Source organism: Conger conger, chromosome 16 (genome assembly GCF_963514075.1).
Source record: "Conger conger chromosome 16, fConCon1.1, whole genome shotgun sequence".
Classification (NCBI taxonomy): Eukaryota; Metazoa; Chordata; class Actinopteri; order Anguilliformes; family Congridae; genus Conger; species Conger conger.
In genome coordinates this window covers 22,747,988-22,763,817 of record NC_083775.1, presented here as the reverse complement: position 1 = coordinate 22,763,817, position 15,830 = coordinate 22,747,988, and the positions used below count along the sequence as shown (strand labels likewise).

Genomic DNA, 15,830 nt, shown 5'->3' with positions numbered 1-15,830 from the left:
TTGTTCCCTGAAAATAAAACCATTTCAAAATGAAGAAAATGGCAAACAAGGCAAAAAAGCAGAAAAAAACAAGTACTGAAGTAAAGAGGAATTGTACAGAATAGAGATGCATCACATCACCACAGTCTAAATGGTATTTGTACTTATTTGTGGTGATTCATCCACTTGACACATTATCAGGGTTTTTTTTTTTCATTAGCCATGGCTATGCTGTGATAGTCATTTATTCAAGAACATATTTTAAATCCCAATATTTTGATTACCAGACACATCATATTCCAGGTATAATCTGCACTGAAATGCTTTTTTTTTTTTTTTTTTTAACACTGAATGTGTAATATACCAAATAATAGTCAGAATGCTTGATGATATTTGTTTTGTTTACGCTTACAAAATATGGAAGAATGCCTTTGAGAAATGTAAGATATGCATGCATAAGCAATATATTTTGCAGATATTCGGGACTACTAAAGAAAGTGTATGGGAGCCTCTTTAGTATTCTCTACTGTATGCTCAATTCCTGTGGCATCTTCAGTTTAACAATGGATGTGGCAAAGCTGAAATGATTTAAACAAAAACAGCAGGTGAAGATTTTGCAGTGTTGTGCAAATAAAATGTTGATTCCTTTTTTGTTGCCATTTTCATTTTGATTACAGTAGAACTAGATGTACAATAAAAAATAGAAGTTTGCATTCAGTCTCTTCTGATATTCAAACTATACAGTACATTTATTTTTAAAAGGATAAATATTGTCAGTGTTGATATACATCTAAATGTCATTCAGAATAAGTCAGAAAATTAGAATGTTGGTGATCTTGTCTTGTGTCATGCATGAATATGAAGAACTCCTTTTTAAAAAGTTTACTATAAATGTAATGTTTTTTCAAAAACCCTGATAAACTGCGCAAATTAAACGTTTGTCTGAAGATGAATAACTTCCAGTGTTTTTTTCCCCTCTGTTTTTAAAATCCAAAGTGGCTAATATTCTGTGTTAGACTTGCACAAAAACATTGAATGATTATTGCTAATTTCAATATTATTATTGACATTTATGTGTATCTTTTAATAAAGTCAAAATTTGATCAGTCTCTGTTTCTTTGAGGTCTCACTGCCAATACTCCCTCTCGTGCTTCACTATCAATTCACATTCACATAATTTGCTCCTCAAATTTTATTTGGGATTGGGGAAGGTTCACTTTTGAACTGAAGCAATGAACCCTGATACACTCATCCCTGAGCCAGTAACTCTTTTCACCTCTACAGGCCACATGTGCTACTTCCTGGGAGAGCTAGCGCCAATTAGGGGGATCCTCATGAAGACTGGCAACCTGTAGGCAACTACTGGAGTCAGGAAGTGCCTAAGCAGTGGTAACATGAGGAACCTTGGCTGGCTTTAACCCACCTTGGTCCTACGATACAATATACTGCAAGATGGAGTAGAGAGTGGGTTGGGGTATATTACATTACATTACGTTACATTATTTCCATTTGGCAGACGCTCGTATCCAGAGCGACGTACAATTGATTAGACTAAGCAGGAGACAATCTTCCCCTGGAGCAATGCAGGGTTAAGGCTGTGCAGATATTATTGTGGCTACATTGACCGGGATTAGAACCAGCGACCTTGCATGTCCCAGTCATTTACCTTAACGACCACGCTGCAGGCTGCCCAGTATACACCCAGTGAGCACTTTATTAGTTATTTATTAGACTATTTTTTTAGGTATTCTGCTGCTGTAGCCTATCCACTTAGAGGTTTGATGCATTGTGTGTTGTAATGCGTGGTAATTTGCATTACTGTCACCTTCCTGTCAGCTTCCACCGATCTGGCCCATCTCCTCTGATCTCTCTCATTAACAAAGCAGAACTGCTTCTCACTGGATGTTTTTTGTTTTTCACACCATTCTGCAATCTAGAGACTGTTGTGAAATCCCAGGATATCAGCAGATATTCAGCTGAGATACTTAAACCACCCTGTCTGGCACCAACAATGATTGCACGGTCAAAGTCACTTCTATCACATTTCTTCCCCATTCTGACATTTGGTCTGAAAAACAGCTGAACCTCTTGACCATGTCTGCATGCTATTATGGATTTAGTTGCTGCCACATGATTGGCTGATTAAATGACATACACATCCCTGCTGGGGGAAGAAGAATAAAACAGACTAGTGATGATTGTAATGCTGGTGACCTGCTTGCTAGAACCTGCTGGTCTAGCATGACCATGTAGGTCTACCAGCCTGACCATCACATTACCAGCTTGACCAAGCTGATCTATCAGCACAGCCATTCTCATTATCAGTGTAAAATCCATATAAAATCAGCATTGCCAAGCTTGGACCAGCAATTGCACAGCGTTTGGCAGTATGGTAAAATCGCCCTTCATGCTCCATTTAGGGCTACCAAGACTAATTGGGGAACTTTATAGTTTTTATCTATGGTGTTTCCCATTCATACCACAACGCAACCAATTTTAACCAATCAGGTGAGATCATCCTGATTAAAAAAATATTAAACGCCTCTTTCTTGTTGTGGTAGGAACGCATATGAGGACTTTCAGTGTGTCCTTCGTCAAGCAAGGGAAATGGCTACTGCGTTGAGACAGTCAGCAAAGTATGGTCTCTTGGGTTCGTAAAAAGCATTATTGCCATTATCACTGACTTCGCAATGAGAATTAATGCGCTGCGGGCACTTCGCTGCAGTATGCAAAGCCTATATATTGTCTTGTTATCGAATTTCTCTGTTTATTCGCAAATTAATGTAACTCGGTTGGAAACTGGGACAAAGGTCCCAGCTACCTGACTGTTAGCTAGCTGGGCAACATTAGCTAACTTGGTAGCTAGCGTTATCTGATGTTTAGTTGCAACTACAGATTGCAACTCGATAATGTAGACAACTAGTAGACAACTAGCTAGTTACAACATAACACATGGGACTAGGTCTACGACGACAGAAATACGTTTGTTAGGAGATAGTTTAGTTAGTTTCATCTAGCTAGCTCTTGATAGCATATAGTAATAACGTTAGCTAGCCTACTTTGCAATTCAACTAACTTACGTGTGCTAGCTATAATTGTTGTACGTCGCTCTGGATAAGAAATGCCATTAATGTAATGTAATGTCGTGAAAACGTAGCTAGTTGAGTGCTAGTTAATTGACATAGCTCTGGCCACAACAAGCACACATCAGTGGCTTATGTTGCTAACTTAGATTGCTAGCAAACAAACTAATTAGCAGTTGCGTTTGTAAAACTCATGTACATAAGGACGTGGGTGATACAGCTACCTAACTCATTGTTTTGCAGCATCGGCTAGGCAGCTAGGGGAGAAGTAATCGTGCTAACGTTAACTAATGCGACATTAATGTTTTCTCAGGGAGACTTGCGCCGTTTGTCGTCCCGGCGTCTTTCCACGGTCGAAATGGGATCGATCGCATCGCCCTGCCTTACCTAATGTCAAACAAGAGGCATTCGTCGTCCGGTACTAAAATTAAAGTCGACTTGGACAGCAGCACAGGTAAAAGTCACAGCTCTGTAGCTGCTGACATGACCTTGACGTTGGTAGCCGTGTGTTTAGGAAATCAATTCAGTAACACAGACAATGAGCCATGACTGGCAATGGTAATTAAAGGTCGGCATTGCTACCATGTAAACCTGTTGTAAGCTACAGGAGGGGTTACCCTGCAATGCATTTTGTACAGTTTGTAATCATAAAGTTACTATAAATGATCTATAAAAATGTTAGTTTACTAATGTGTGTTGTGACTGGGGGATTTTGTGATACAGGGATTGCAGTGATGAGGTTTCAGAGTCCCCCGGTGAATAGTCTGAGTCTGGACTTCTTGACTGAGTTTGCCATCAACATGGAGAAACTGGAGATGGACAAGAGCTGCCGGGGTTTGATCGTCACCTCCGTGAGTCACCTGGGTTCCCTCCTTCCCTCAAGGGGTTGCGTCTTGCTGCCAAAAATATCCTCCTTTTTACATTGATGGGTCTTTCATGTGCTCTTTGAAACTAAAAATGAAGTGCCACTGTTATGGAAAAATGCCCTTTTTAGCATTTCACAGGTGAGCTTCGTCTGATGAAACAGAGCCATAGTCAAACAGCAACAGCTATACTTGAGTTTAACTTTCTTATTTATTTGCAAAGAAATAACAGAAAGTGAGAGAGCTTACTGGCTCTCTGATTTGAATCAGACATAGTAAGACTTGTATACAGTTTTCAGTACTCTGACCCAGAAGGGGGGGGATTTACTTAAATAAAAAGACATGAAGATGGCCACTAACATTTATCAGTATTTTGTCTTCTTTTTTTATTAAAAAAAACCAAAACCAAAATAAAAAACCCCTTGGTGACCTTGCTGTAAGACTGGAATGTGCAGAACCCCTTTCTAGGAGAAGCAGAGACATTAAGGTCCAAGGCTGTCTGTCTGCTGGGAGACAAAAAAAGGCTCATAGTAACCACTTAATTCAGAAGGTGGTTTTATAGTAATAAGGGTTCAAATTAAAAGGTTAGTTTTAATCATGTGATTGTCAATTAAGAAAATTACCCTTACACAACGTATGCACATGTATGTACACTGCTCAAAAAAATAAAGGAAACAATCATTACAATGTAACTCCAAGTTAATCACACTTCTGGGATAACAACCTGTCCAGTTAGGAAGCGACACTGATTGTGAATTTCAATTTCGCCTGCTGTTGTGCAAATGGAACAGACAACAGGTGGAAATGAGAGGCAATTGGCAAGACAACCCCTATAAAGGAATGTTTCTGTAGGTGGTGGCCACAGACCATTTCCCTGTCCATATCCATTCTGGCTGATTTTTGGTCACTTTTGCATTTTGCCAGTGCCCTCACCACTAGAGGTAGCATGAGGCGGTGTCTGCAACCCACAGAAGTTGCTCAGGTAGTGCAGCTCATCCAGGATGGCACATCAATGCGCGCTGTGTCTCCCAGCACAGTGTCAAGAGCATGGAGGAGATACCAGGAGACAGGCCAGTACACCAGGAGATGTGGAGGGGGCCGTAGGAGGACAACAACCCAGCAGCAGGACCGCTATCTGCTCCTTTGTGCAAGGAAGAACAGGAGGAGCACTGCCAGAGCCCTACAAAATGACCTCCAGCAGGCCACTAATGTGCATGTTTCTGCTCAAACTGTGAGAAACAGACTCCATGAGGGTGGTATGAGGGCCCGATGTCCACAAGTGGGGCCTGTGCTCACAGCCCAACACCGTGTAGCCCGATTGGCATTTGCCAGAGAACACCAGGATTGGCAGATTCGCCATCGGCACCCTGTGCTCTTCACGGATGAGCGCAGGTTCACACTGAGCACATGTGACAGACGTGACAGAGTCTGGAGACGACGTGGAGAACGTTCTGCTGCCTGCAACATCCTCCAGCATGACCGGTTTGGCGGTGGGTCAGTGATGGTCTGGGGAGGCATATCCTTGGCGGGCCGCACAGACCTCCATGTGCTAGCCAGAGGTACCCTGACTGCCATTAGGTACCGGGATGAGATCCTCAGACCCATTGTCACACCATATGCTGGTGCAGTGGGGCCTGGGTTCCTTCTGATGCATGACAATGCTCGGCCTCATGTGGCTGGAGTGTGTCAGCAGTTCCTGCATGACGAAGGCATTGATGCTATGGACTGGCCTGCCCGTTCCCCAGACCTGAATCCAATCGAGCACCTCTGGGACATCATTTCTCGTTCCATCCACCGACGCCACGTCGCACCACAGACTGTCCAGGAGTTGACTGATGCCCTGATCCAGGTCTGGGAGGAGATCCCTCAGGAGAACATCCGTCGTCTCATCAGGAGCATGCCCAGACGTTGTTGGGAGTGCATACAGGCACGTGGAGGCCACACGCACTACTGTGCCTCATTTTGAATTGTCTTGAGGAATTTCCACAGAAGTTGGATCAGCCTGTGATCTGTTTTTTCCACTTTTATTTTGAGTATGATTCTGAATCCAGACCTCCATGGGTTAATGATTTTGATTTCCATTGATCATTCTTATGTTATTTTGTTCTCAACGCATTCCACTATGTAATGAATAAAGATTTTTAACTGGAATATTTCATTCATCGAGATCTAGGATGTGTTGTTTAAGCATTCCCTTTATTTTTTTGAGCAGTGTATGTTTGTGTATGTGCAGGGACTTTGAGGACACTGGTCCTGTCCTCTGTTTTTTTCTAAAGCCTATGTTTAATTTCATTGTTTAGCGAGAACATCAGTCGCAATTCATTTTTGCTGGGGGGAAAAAAACACATTTGAATCTTTTGGTCAGTTACAACATTGGCATGTTTTCCGAACAGAGATGCGTAAATGGAGATGTACCTCATACCTACGATGAGGTATATATGGTGGTGGATCTGTGATGTTTTTTGGGCGTTTTAATCCCAGAGGTCCAGGGGCGCTGGTAAAGATTTGGATGTAGATATGCTATATGTTGAGTCCTGTCACTTTCATGTTGTGCTTTGTTGCAGGCTCTGCCAAAGATCTTCTCTGCGGGTCTGGACATCCTGGAGATGTACGGCAAGAGTCCAGAACACTGCGGAGAGTTCTGGAAAGCGGTTCAGGAGATGTGGCTGAAGCTCTATAGCTCCAACATGGTGACAGTAGCTGCTGTAAACGTGAGTGTGGACTGGTAGGATCCGTTTAAACCGTTTCTATGCGTGTATAGGCCTCACCATCGAATCCAAATCGTGCTAGCGATGGCTGTGCCCGGTAGCCCTGCAGGGTGATGCACAGTTTCCTCAAGCGTCACCCAGGGGTTTCAGTCGGCCAGGATTAAAGCATCTCGGTGTGCGCCAGAAAGAAGTCCCACCTGTTCGGCTGCGCAACAAATGTCTTCCTCTGACTCGCATTTGCACAAGCCCAGCCTAAGCACTGTGGTGAGATGAGAAGCGGCAGATGACGTTACATGCCTTGAGTTTACGTTCACATTCACATTTACATTTTAGTCATTTGGCAGGCTCTAAGCAAAAAGACAGTCATCGTAAATGCAATTTTTACTTTATTTATTAATTTTTTATTTAGGGTTAGACGAGGGGTATCGGAAAACGGGCGTGAATGTGCAGCTCGACCACCAGGTGCTCGTAGTGAGGGAACCACGAGGCGACTAGAGCTGGCAGACCGGAGTGCTCTTGCTCGGGAGTAGGGAGCAATTAAAGATTGTATGTAAAGTGGGGCATTCCCTTTAGCAGCCTGAAATGCCAACACTAGGACCTTGAAGCGGATGCACGCGGCAAATAAATGGCAGGCATTTATAGCGCCTTTATCCAAAGCGCTGTGCAATTAATGCTTCTCAATGTTGGCCCTGACAATAGATGGCTGCCAGTGCACCATTGAGCGCTGAATAATAATGGCTTTCCAAAAATATATGCAATAAACGCGTTTGCCTTCTCTCTTGATTTATTTTCTTTCTCTTTGATCCCTCCTTCCATGCAGGGTTCCAGTCCAGCGGGGGGCTGCCTGATGGCTTTGACCTGTGACTACAGAATCATGGCTGACAACCCGCGCTACGCTATCGGCCTCAACGAAACACAGCTGGGCATCGTGGCACCCTTCTGGTGAGAGAGCTGCAGTGTTCTGAGGAAGCACCATGAATATTAACGCGTCTCAATTCCTTTCGACACGAATTCCAATACAAACACTTGTGTAAATTCAGCATGATGGGGGATGAAATTGACATTATGATTATACAATTAAAATTATAATATTCTGATGTAAACTTTCACTAATGTACTTTGTAATCTTATAATTGTAATTTCTGGCATGGTATATTTTTCTAAATGTATGTCCTATAGGTCCACACATGTCTCTTTTTCCATGCCACTGGATTACAGTTTGTTTTGGGAGTTTGGATAAAGGTGTCAATTTCCCATCTTTGAGGGCAATGATGTCTGCAGGTTTTTGTGGTTTCCTATTGCTTGGCAGTTAGGCCTTGGAAATTGCGGCCCAGTACTGGAGTTTGAACCATGGCTCATTAGTGTGAAATGAAAAGCAGTCGGTTTCTCTGCGTTCGTCTGTATAATCGCAGGTTTAAGGACACAATGGCGAAAACGGTGGGACATCGGACCACGGAGCTGGCGCTGCAGCTGGGACTCCTTTATAGCCCCCAGGATGCCTTGCGAATCGGCCTGGTAGACCAGCTGGTTCCAGAGGAAGAGGTTGTGAGCACTGCCACAGAAACCATGGCCAAGTGGTTTGCTATCCCAGGTTAAAACCCTTATATTTTTATGGCATAGTTCAGTGGCTACTAAAGTGTGGCTTGGGACCCATTATGCATGCTGGTGTTTAGAGAGGTCATGGGATGGGATGGGCAAACAAGTTAAGGTTGGGAGTTGTAAATTAAGGGACACAAGAAGAATGGGTGCCATTTGGTGGGGTAAAGCAAAAGTAGTAAAAAATGGCAAAGGGACCTCTTTTTTTTTTTTTTTTGAGAAAATTGTCAGGGCTGCACTGCAGTTTAACAGCATATTTGTAGAACAAATAGAATCTATCAAAGGCTTTCCCAGATAAACGATTCAGTCAAATAAGTAATGCCCTTTGGGAGACTCCCAGATTTCGATTTGTCCCTGATTTATTTATTCATTTTCTCTAGACCATGCCCGTCAGATCACGAAATCCATGATGAGGAAGCCAACCATTGACAATCTGGTCTCCAAAAGGGAGTCTGACATCAAGAACTTTGTCAGCTTCATCACCAGGGACTCCATCCAGAAGTCTCTCCGAATGTACATGGAAAGTCTGAGGAAGAGGAAGGCATGAGACCGGTGTGTGAGGAGGCGATGAAGATCATGATGATGATATAGTTGCTGCTGCCACCTCGTGTGCAGACCTGTCTGTTAAGCTTTCATTCTCTCATCTCCTTTAAAAACTGTGAAAATGGCCATTTTCTTTAGGATGAAAACTCACTTTTGTACTAATCGAACCAAAAATGCCTTTCTCTCTGAAGGTCACGTTTTGAAGATGTCTCGTTAGCATTTTGCAGTTTGCCAGTGTAAAACATTTGGGCTGTGAATGTTTTCCCATAACAGGTGGGGATATTGGGGAAAATGTACATAGTCACTTAAGTGGCATCCTTGAAAATATCACACAACATGCATACAAAAGGGGAAAGCAGTTGGAAAATACAGTTGAAATGGTGTGAACAGTGGAAAAAGTGGCTTTGGCTTTTCTTGAAAGAATCTAGTTTTATGATATGACTGGCAGGGTCTTTTTAAAACTTTATTTGACATCAGGAAGAACCACACATTTCTGAATAGGATTGGATGTCCTCTGTTCCTTTGATTTGATGGTTGCTTATGCCAGGATGCTCCTTCAGGAAGGAGAGCACACTTATGGGTCAAAGAGCTGGACGTCAACAGGGAAATGGTCACTGACCGCTAGAGCCTGGGTGGAAAAGAGACCAGTCAGGGAAAAGGGCAACTGGAGGTTCAGTCCTGTCAATGCGCTTCTAGCTGCAGCTGGTATGTGAGATGTTAATGTAGTCCTCTGAAGGCTACATTAACAATTCTCCTATTCCTTCTAGAGCTGTTACTGGAAACATGACCAGATTTGCACAAATGGCCTACACATGCATGACTGGTTTACGTGTCCTTGGTGTTGTAGTCATTGTAATTACTAATTGCGTAATTCTTTTGAAAGAAACGTCCGCGTGGTTTGTGGACTCACCATGTCCAGTTTGAGGTTTAGCGCGACCATGTAGTTGTAGACCACAGCAGAACCAGGTAGCACTGCTTTCATCATGGGTGTGGTGGCCACGATTCTGTTTGGAGGAAACGCATAAACATTTCAGCATGAGAGCGTCGCGAACACGGAAGGTGAAGCTGCAAATGATCAAGTTTGGTTTTGAAAATTATAATGTTTTTTACTGCAGTGCTCACCTATCATAAGGGCAGTTGGTGTGAGCGACCGTGGTGTCCGCGCTCTCCGGGATCAGCCAGTGAAAGCCCTTATCCGTGTACAGCCGGATCTGCTGCCACTCGGAGCCAAGCACGTAGCTGCATCCGGCGTTAAAGTCTCCCATCAGAATGATGTTCTGGGAAAGTGGTGGAAAAATGTTTGAATGAGTATATTTCATAAGTGCTATTTAAAAAGGACATGGAAGTGATGTGGGCTTTGAAGGATATTTACGTCTGGCGTAAAGTAGGCATGAATTACCCATGATGACAGGCTGGGAACTGTAATATGTAGAAAAATTCAATATAGATCATTACCCTTTACTTTGAGAAACAAGAAATTAAATTTCTTCCTAGTCACAAGAATTTATGAATGATTTGTACCATTTGAACGAATGTGCCACTACATTAGTTCAGCTTAGGTCAAACTATAGTCCCTGCCTCTCTGCAACCTTCCTCTCCACAAGAGACCGCAGTGAAAGGATGCACATTCAACTGCCAGTGCACTTTGTTAAATAAGAGGTGCTGTGTTGAAAAAGGCCATCACAATGTGTGTAATTAATTTCTTTAAAGGTAATTTATTTTTCATGTTTTTCTGTCATGTCCACCAGTTCTTTCTCTCCTTACTGCAGTTTCTGCTATCAATCAATAGGGCGCATACAAGCATGTGCACTTGATGTCAAGGCAAGCAAGTCTGAGCTAGTGAGTGGGGGCGACATTGGCTCAGGCAGTAAGCGCAGTCGTCTGGCAGTCGGAGGGTTGCTGGTTCGATCCCCCGCCCGGGCTGTGTCCGGGCTGTGTTGAAGTGTCCCTGAGCAAGACACCTAACCCCCAAATGCTCCTGACGAGCTGGTTGGTGCCTTGCATGGCAGCCAATCGCCGTTGGTGTGTGAGTGTGTGTATGAATGGGTGAATGAGAAGCATCAATTGTACAGCACTTTGGATAAAGGCGCTATATAAATGCCAACCATTTACCATTTACTATGACAGTAGCCGGCAGTGCAATTTGCCTCTGCATCTTTTCACACTGCGGTCCACAGGTTGAGCTTGCCCAATTGACCAGTATGTGTTGCTGTGACGGATGAGACCACAGAACTAAAGAATTCATAGTTTTCATCCTAGTTTGCTGAATCCCTTGCACCCTGCAGCGCTGGTGAGTATAGTCAGCACTGACACAGTCCTGGGTGGCTCAACAGCAGTATGAGCCACCCAGTAGTCCCCTACATGGCCCTCTCTTTGAGTGTTTATTGGGCTGACTTCCAAATGTTGAACAAAAACCTTGCATTTCAATAGTGCTTTTCTCACACTCAAACCACTTTACAGTAATGAGTGGGAATCTCCTCAACCACCACCAATGTGTAGCACCCACCCGGGTGATGCATGGCAACCATTCTGCACCTCAATGCTCACCGCACATCAGTTGGGGTGCCGAGGAAGGGAAGAATTTTTTAGGTAATTAAATCAGTGTGATCTGGTGGCAGGTTGAGAGAGCCCGGTTGGAAATTTAGACTGGAAACCGAGGGAACTCCCTACTCTTTGGAAGACGTTTAATGTTTTAATGACCACCGTGAGTCATCCCGAAGACGACATCTCTTACAGCTGACTACTGGGGCATTGAGGTTTACTCAAATGGAGGCAAGTTCTCTCCCTACTGGCTCATAACACCACTTCCAGCAGCAACTTAGTTTTCCCAGTAGGTCTCCCATCCAGGTAATAACCAAGCCCACACCTGCTTAAGATTCAGTCATTGAGCAGGAGCAGGGTGCATGGTAGTGTTTCCGCTGGTAAATGGGTTGAATAGCTATGTTTACCTTTTCTCACATTTTGTAGGCTATATTGTCCACTCACGTCAGTATTCCATCGAGCTCTGATGTCGGCAACAACATCATACAAGGCATCGATTTCCTTCACTGCAGAATCTGGAGAAGTGTGCTGAGGGACCAAGGCGAATTCGTGGACAGCTGAAAAGGTGATCACACGAACCAAAACAGTTTATATAAAAACATATTTTACAGACCATTGCTATGAGCATGAATATTGTGTAAAATATCCTTAAGCATCCTGTTTTTGCTCTCCGTGAAATGCGGTGGCTTCAGAAACTATTCAGACCCCATTCACTTTCATGCAATTTATTGTGTTTTAGATCTCATTTTAAATGGCCGTTTTGCCCATCAATTTACACTCAATAACCCAAAATTATATCAAAAACTTACATCTCTCATTCATGTAAGTATTCAGACCCTTAATTTAGTACTTTGTCGAAGCCCCAGCAATAAAAGCTTTGAGCCTTCTTGGGCAAGTCTCTACAAGCTTTGAACACCTGGACCTGTGCATTTTATCCCATCCTTCCACTTAAGTCCCGTCAGATTGGATGGGAAGCATCTGTGAACTGCCATCTTCAGGTCTCTCCACAGATGTTCTATGGGCTTTAGGTCTGGGCTTTGGCTGGGCCACTTGAAGCAATACGAACATAGTAGCGAACGTTGTGAGCATATTTGCACAAGCCATGTGCCTTTATAGGTGGGCATTTGTAAATTCAGCAAGCTAATTAATAGCTAATATGCTTGTTGCTACCGATAACGAACTGGTACCGTTTTATAACTAGATATGTAGTATTCGCTAGGATGATAAGCAATAGTATATAGAGTCATAGCTGCTAACTCTCACGCTTTCGGCGTGAGACACACGCATTTGCCTGTTTTCACACGCACATGCAAATGCGTGTCTCACGCCGAAAGCGAGAGTTGACAGCTATGTATAGAGTTTCAGTGATCGCTTGTCTGGAGTGCAATTTTGGCAGCTACAGGTTCCATCTCTTTACGTGTTCAATCATGTGTGTTTAGCTAAACCTTGATTTGTCTCAAACTAAGTTACAGTTGCATCGTTTGTGGTAGACTATCATATCTTAGTTACCTAGCCAGCTAGTTACCTACAAATAAGTTGATTGCTCTGTCGCGTTTGTCACTGTCAGCTTTCCGAGTAAGTGCATGAGAACACGCAACTGTATAATAAAGCTTTATATTACGCGCTGTACTGTAGGAAGGATCCGCGTGTTCGTTGTTGCAATTCCTCTCTTGACCGTTAGGAGTCCGAAATGACCTATTGTACCTTTAATCTAGCTTCACTTTGTAAACACATTCTCTATATTAAAAATAGCAATAATTTAAATGTTGGCTACTGTTGGCTACTCGCTTGGACTAGTAGCAGAAGATGAGAAACTTCACTCACCCGAATAGCGAGATGAGAACATCACCACAAAGGGCTCCCTGCTGAAGGTATCAGTTCCACAGGGCTCGCATCCATCGTCATAGGTGAAGTTCTTGGCCACAGACACTGTCTCCTCTCTATTTGGGGGAATGAAGGACAGGGAAGAAAATAATGCTTTGGTTCTGAAGTGCATAGCTATATGTCATACATGTATAAATCATTCAAAGTAGCTTTTAATACACCCAGTGATCACTTTATTAGGTAAACCTTTACACCAGCTTGTTAATGAAAATATTTAATCAGCCAATCATGTGGCAGCAGCTAAATGCATGAAAGCATGCAGACATGGTCAAGAGGTTCAGCTGAGTTCAGGGGAGAAGGGCCAGACTGGTCGAAGCTGACAGGAATATGACAGAAACGCAAATAACCACAAATTACAACAGTAAGAGAATTTCTGAACACACAACGGGCCAAACCTCTAAGTGGATAGGCTACAGAAGAAGACTTAAGTCTAAAAAATAAGTAATAAATACTAATGAAGTGCTCACTGAGTGTATGTTTAGTGCAGGAATTTCCATATTATTTTACCTGTAGAGATAAAGGTACCTCTCCTTATAGGTACTTCTCCCAAGTGGTTCACTGACTATATGCCTGTACATATAAGGTGATGATCCCCTGGATAAAAAAGGGTTAACATGTTATAATAAAGAATAATCTAAAGCCACAGAGATGCAAGATGGACATTAGAATAAAACTAGCAGCAGTTACAACATACAGTAGGAAATTGGTCCAAGAAATGCATTTAAAATAAAGCTTAAATAAAGTTGCTGCATGGTTAGTTGTTGTGTTCTGTTGTTCACTTGCCTCTTGTCTCTTAATTGTCTCTTGTCAAGTTAATCATGTATAGAATTTTTGTTTGATAAACTGTATTCAAAGTTACAGAAAATGCAGTTCTCCATTGTCAAATTGGCTCTTACCCATTGACTTTCTGCATCAGTTTTTTGGTGGCAGACAGATCACTGTCTCTCACTTCCTGAATCAATATAATATCATACCTGTGGACTATCTGTTGGAGGAAAAAAACACTCAATTCAGTAGAGCAGTAATGGCACCCACAATAGAGTTGCTTTTCTTTACTGCCAGTCAATAGAAACCCAGGGAGAAGCACAAATAGCCATACTGCACAGTAACATTAGGAGGGGCAGGTTTCGTGTGTTACATTGTTGCAGATAAATCATTGAAGACAAATAGCTGAAAATATAATGTTTCATGCGGTTTCCCAGTGTGGGAAGGAATGCATGGCAAGTTTGGTGCTATCTAATGATACTTACCCAAACTGAAAAAGAAAATAATGCTGCATACACTAGTAAAACCTGCAGTCTGTTAAGTAGTTTGTTACCCGGTTGAAGGGATTTCATTCTGAACTATCAGAAATGGTAAATACTTAATAAAATGTGAAGTATCACTGGTGAAAACGGTAATTTTGGCTGGATAGGTCATTTTTGAGATATTATGATATTTAGCTTCTACAAGTGCTGTAATTTCACAAAATATATGAACCAATGATCAGAAACAAGTTTAAGTAGTTCATTTAGATTTTAATTGGTGCTTCTTAACAAAATTAGCTGGGGAATTACAGAGGGGTGTTTTCATATATTTTCTCATTTCTATTTCATGGGGTATTTTATGTGGAAAAAAATTCTGGTATATAGATTTTCTTTTTCAAATATATAAATAATCTATAAAACTACTATTTTAATAACCACTCTGTAATCTGATATAAAAAAGTGAACTCAAACTTAATCCAATGAGACAAAAAAGTGATTTAACAGTATTTAATAAGTGCTTTTTTAATAATTCATTAGATAATTTTCATATGTTCCTAATAAACAAATAAGCCATAATGCAAATAAATAAATAAATTGTATTTGTGTCCGCATTCAAAATATAAAATGCCATTTGATTGGAGGAAAGGATTTCCCCCCCTATTCACTTGTGGTACTTCCCCCTTGTGCAACTGTGTATGTTCGGAAATGTAAATATAAAGTGTCTTATCATTTCCTGAGGTGCCCAAGCTCATGATTCAGCCTCTTATAATTCTTTCAAATAGATGTTATCACTTAGACTGGCTCACTTTTACTATAAGGTCAATCACGGTGGCATTTGATGCTTTTGTATCGCCAAATGATCTGATGTTGAAGGCGCCAATCAACAGAGATCCCGTGGACAGTTCCACATATGCCAGTATCAACAGGAAAGCACAGATTATCTTCATTCTTAATATGGGAGTAAATAAAGAAAGAAATTGGTAACAGAAAAGGATAGAATCCAAACACTTAAAATTTTTTGTCAAAACATCCATCATCAAAGTTTGAAAAATCATTGGCTCTGTCAAGCACATAAATATGATGCATCTTCAAATAAGGCAGCTTCAATAACCAGCTAAATTTCCGGTTTTTAGGTAGAATAAAATATATATATATATGATATATACTAATGTTGTGACAAAGCTTTAGAATGCACCCCCAATGTCCCTTTAGGGATCACATTTTCAAGTATTAAAGCCAAAATGCAATTTCATGAATGTCGTCTTAAAAGCACAGGAGCACTGCCTCCTGGAGCATATTGCCTTCATAATTGCCTTATGTTATTTTTACAGTTTTATACTTGGCGAGGTGTTGCAAATGTAAACCATATGGCAAGTAAAGGACCTT

At 41.9% G+C, this 15,830-nt stretch overlaps 2 protein-coding genes across 2 annotated transcripts; one reads left to right on the top strand and one right to left on the bottom strand.

Annotated features, from left to right (window-relative positions):
• Window positions 1-2,536: 2,536 nt before the first annotated feature.
• Window positions 2,537-9,866, top strand: eci1 (enoyl-CoA delta isomerase 1). Its single transcript, XM_061224053.1, has 7 exons — window positions 2,537-2,629; window positions 3,376-3,516; window positions 3,786-3,913; window positions 6,490-6,636; window positions 7,454-7,575; window positions 8,046-8,224; window positions 8,610-9,866. Exons 1-7 carry the CDS (start codon window positions 2,587-2,589, stop codon window positions 8,774-8,776), a joined length of 927 nt encoding a protein of 308 aa, XP_061080037.1. The 5' UTR covers window positions 2,537-2,586; the 3' UTR covers window positions 8,777-9,866.
• dnase1 (deoxyribonuclease I) lies at window positions 9,262-15,391 on the bottom strand. The gene is made up of 8 exons (XM_061224054.1): window positions 15,251-15,391; window positions 14,094-14,182; window positions 13,705-13,791; window positions 13,138-13,253; window positions 11,758-11,870; window positions 9,895-10,049; window positions 9,683-9,776; window positions 9,262-9,400 (listed from the first exon to the last, which is right to left on the bottom strand). Exons 1-8 carry the CDS (start codon window positions 15,389-15,391, stop codon window positions 9,347-9,349), a joined length of 849 nt encoding a protein of 282 aa, XP_061080038.1. The 3' UTR covers window positions 9,262-9,346.
• Window positions 15,392-15,830: the final 439 nt, after the last annotated feature.

Bases quoted from the DNA above. Each gene is read 5' to 3' on its own strand.
- eci1 (XM_061224053.1), top strand. From the start codon at position 2,587: ATGGCTACTGCGTTGAGACAGTCAGCAAAGTATGGTCTCTTGG. The intron at 2,630-3,375 runs GTTCGTAAAAAG...ATGTTTTCTCAG, and splicing joins AGCAAAGTATGGTCTCTTGG to GGAGACTTGCGCCGTTTGTC. The intron at 7,576-8,045 runs GTGAGAGAGCTG...GTATAATCGCAG, and splicing joins GGCATCGTGGCACCCTTCTG to GTTTAAGGACACAATGGCGA.
- dnase1 (XM_061224054.1), bottom strand. From the start codon at position 15,391: ATGAAGATAATCTGTGCTTTCCTGTTGATACTGGCATATGTGGAACTG. The intron at 9,777-9,894 runs GTGAGCACTGCA...TCCTCCAAACAG, and splicing joins ACCAACTGCCCTTATGATAG to AATCGTGGCCACCACACCCA. The intron at 9,401-9,682 runs GTGAGTCCACAA...TTTTCCACCCAG, and splicing joins TAAACCTCAAACTGGACATG to GCTCTAGCGGTCAGTGACCA.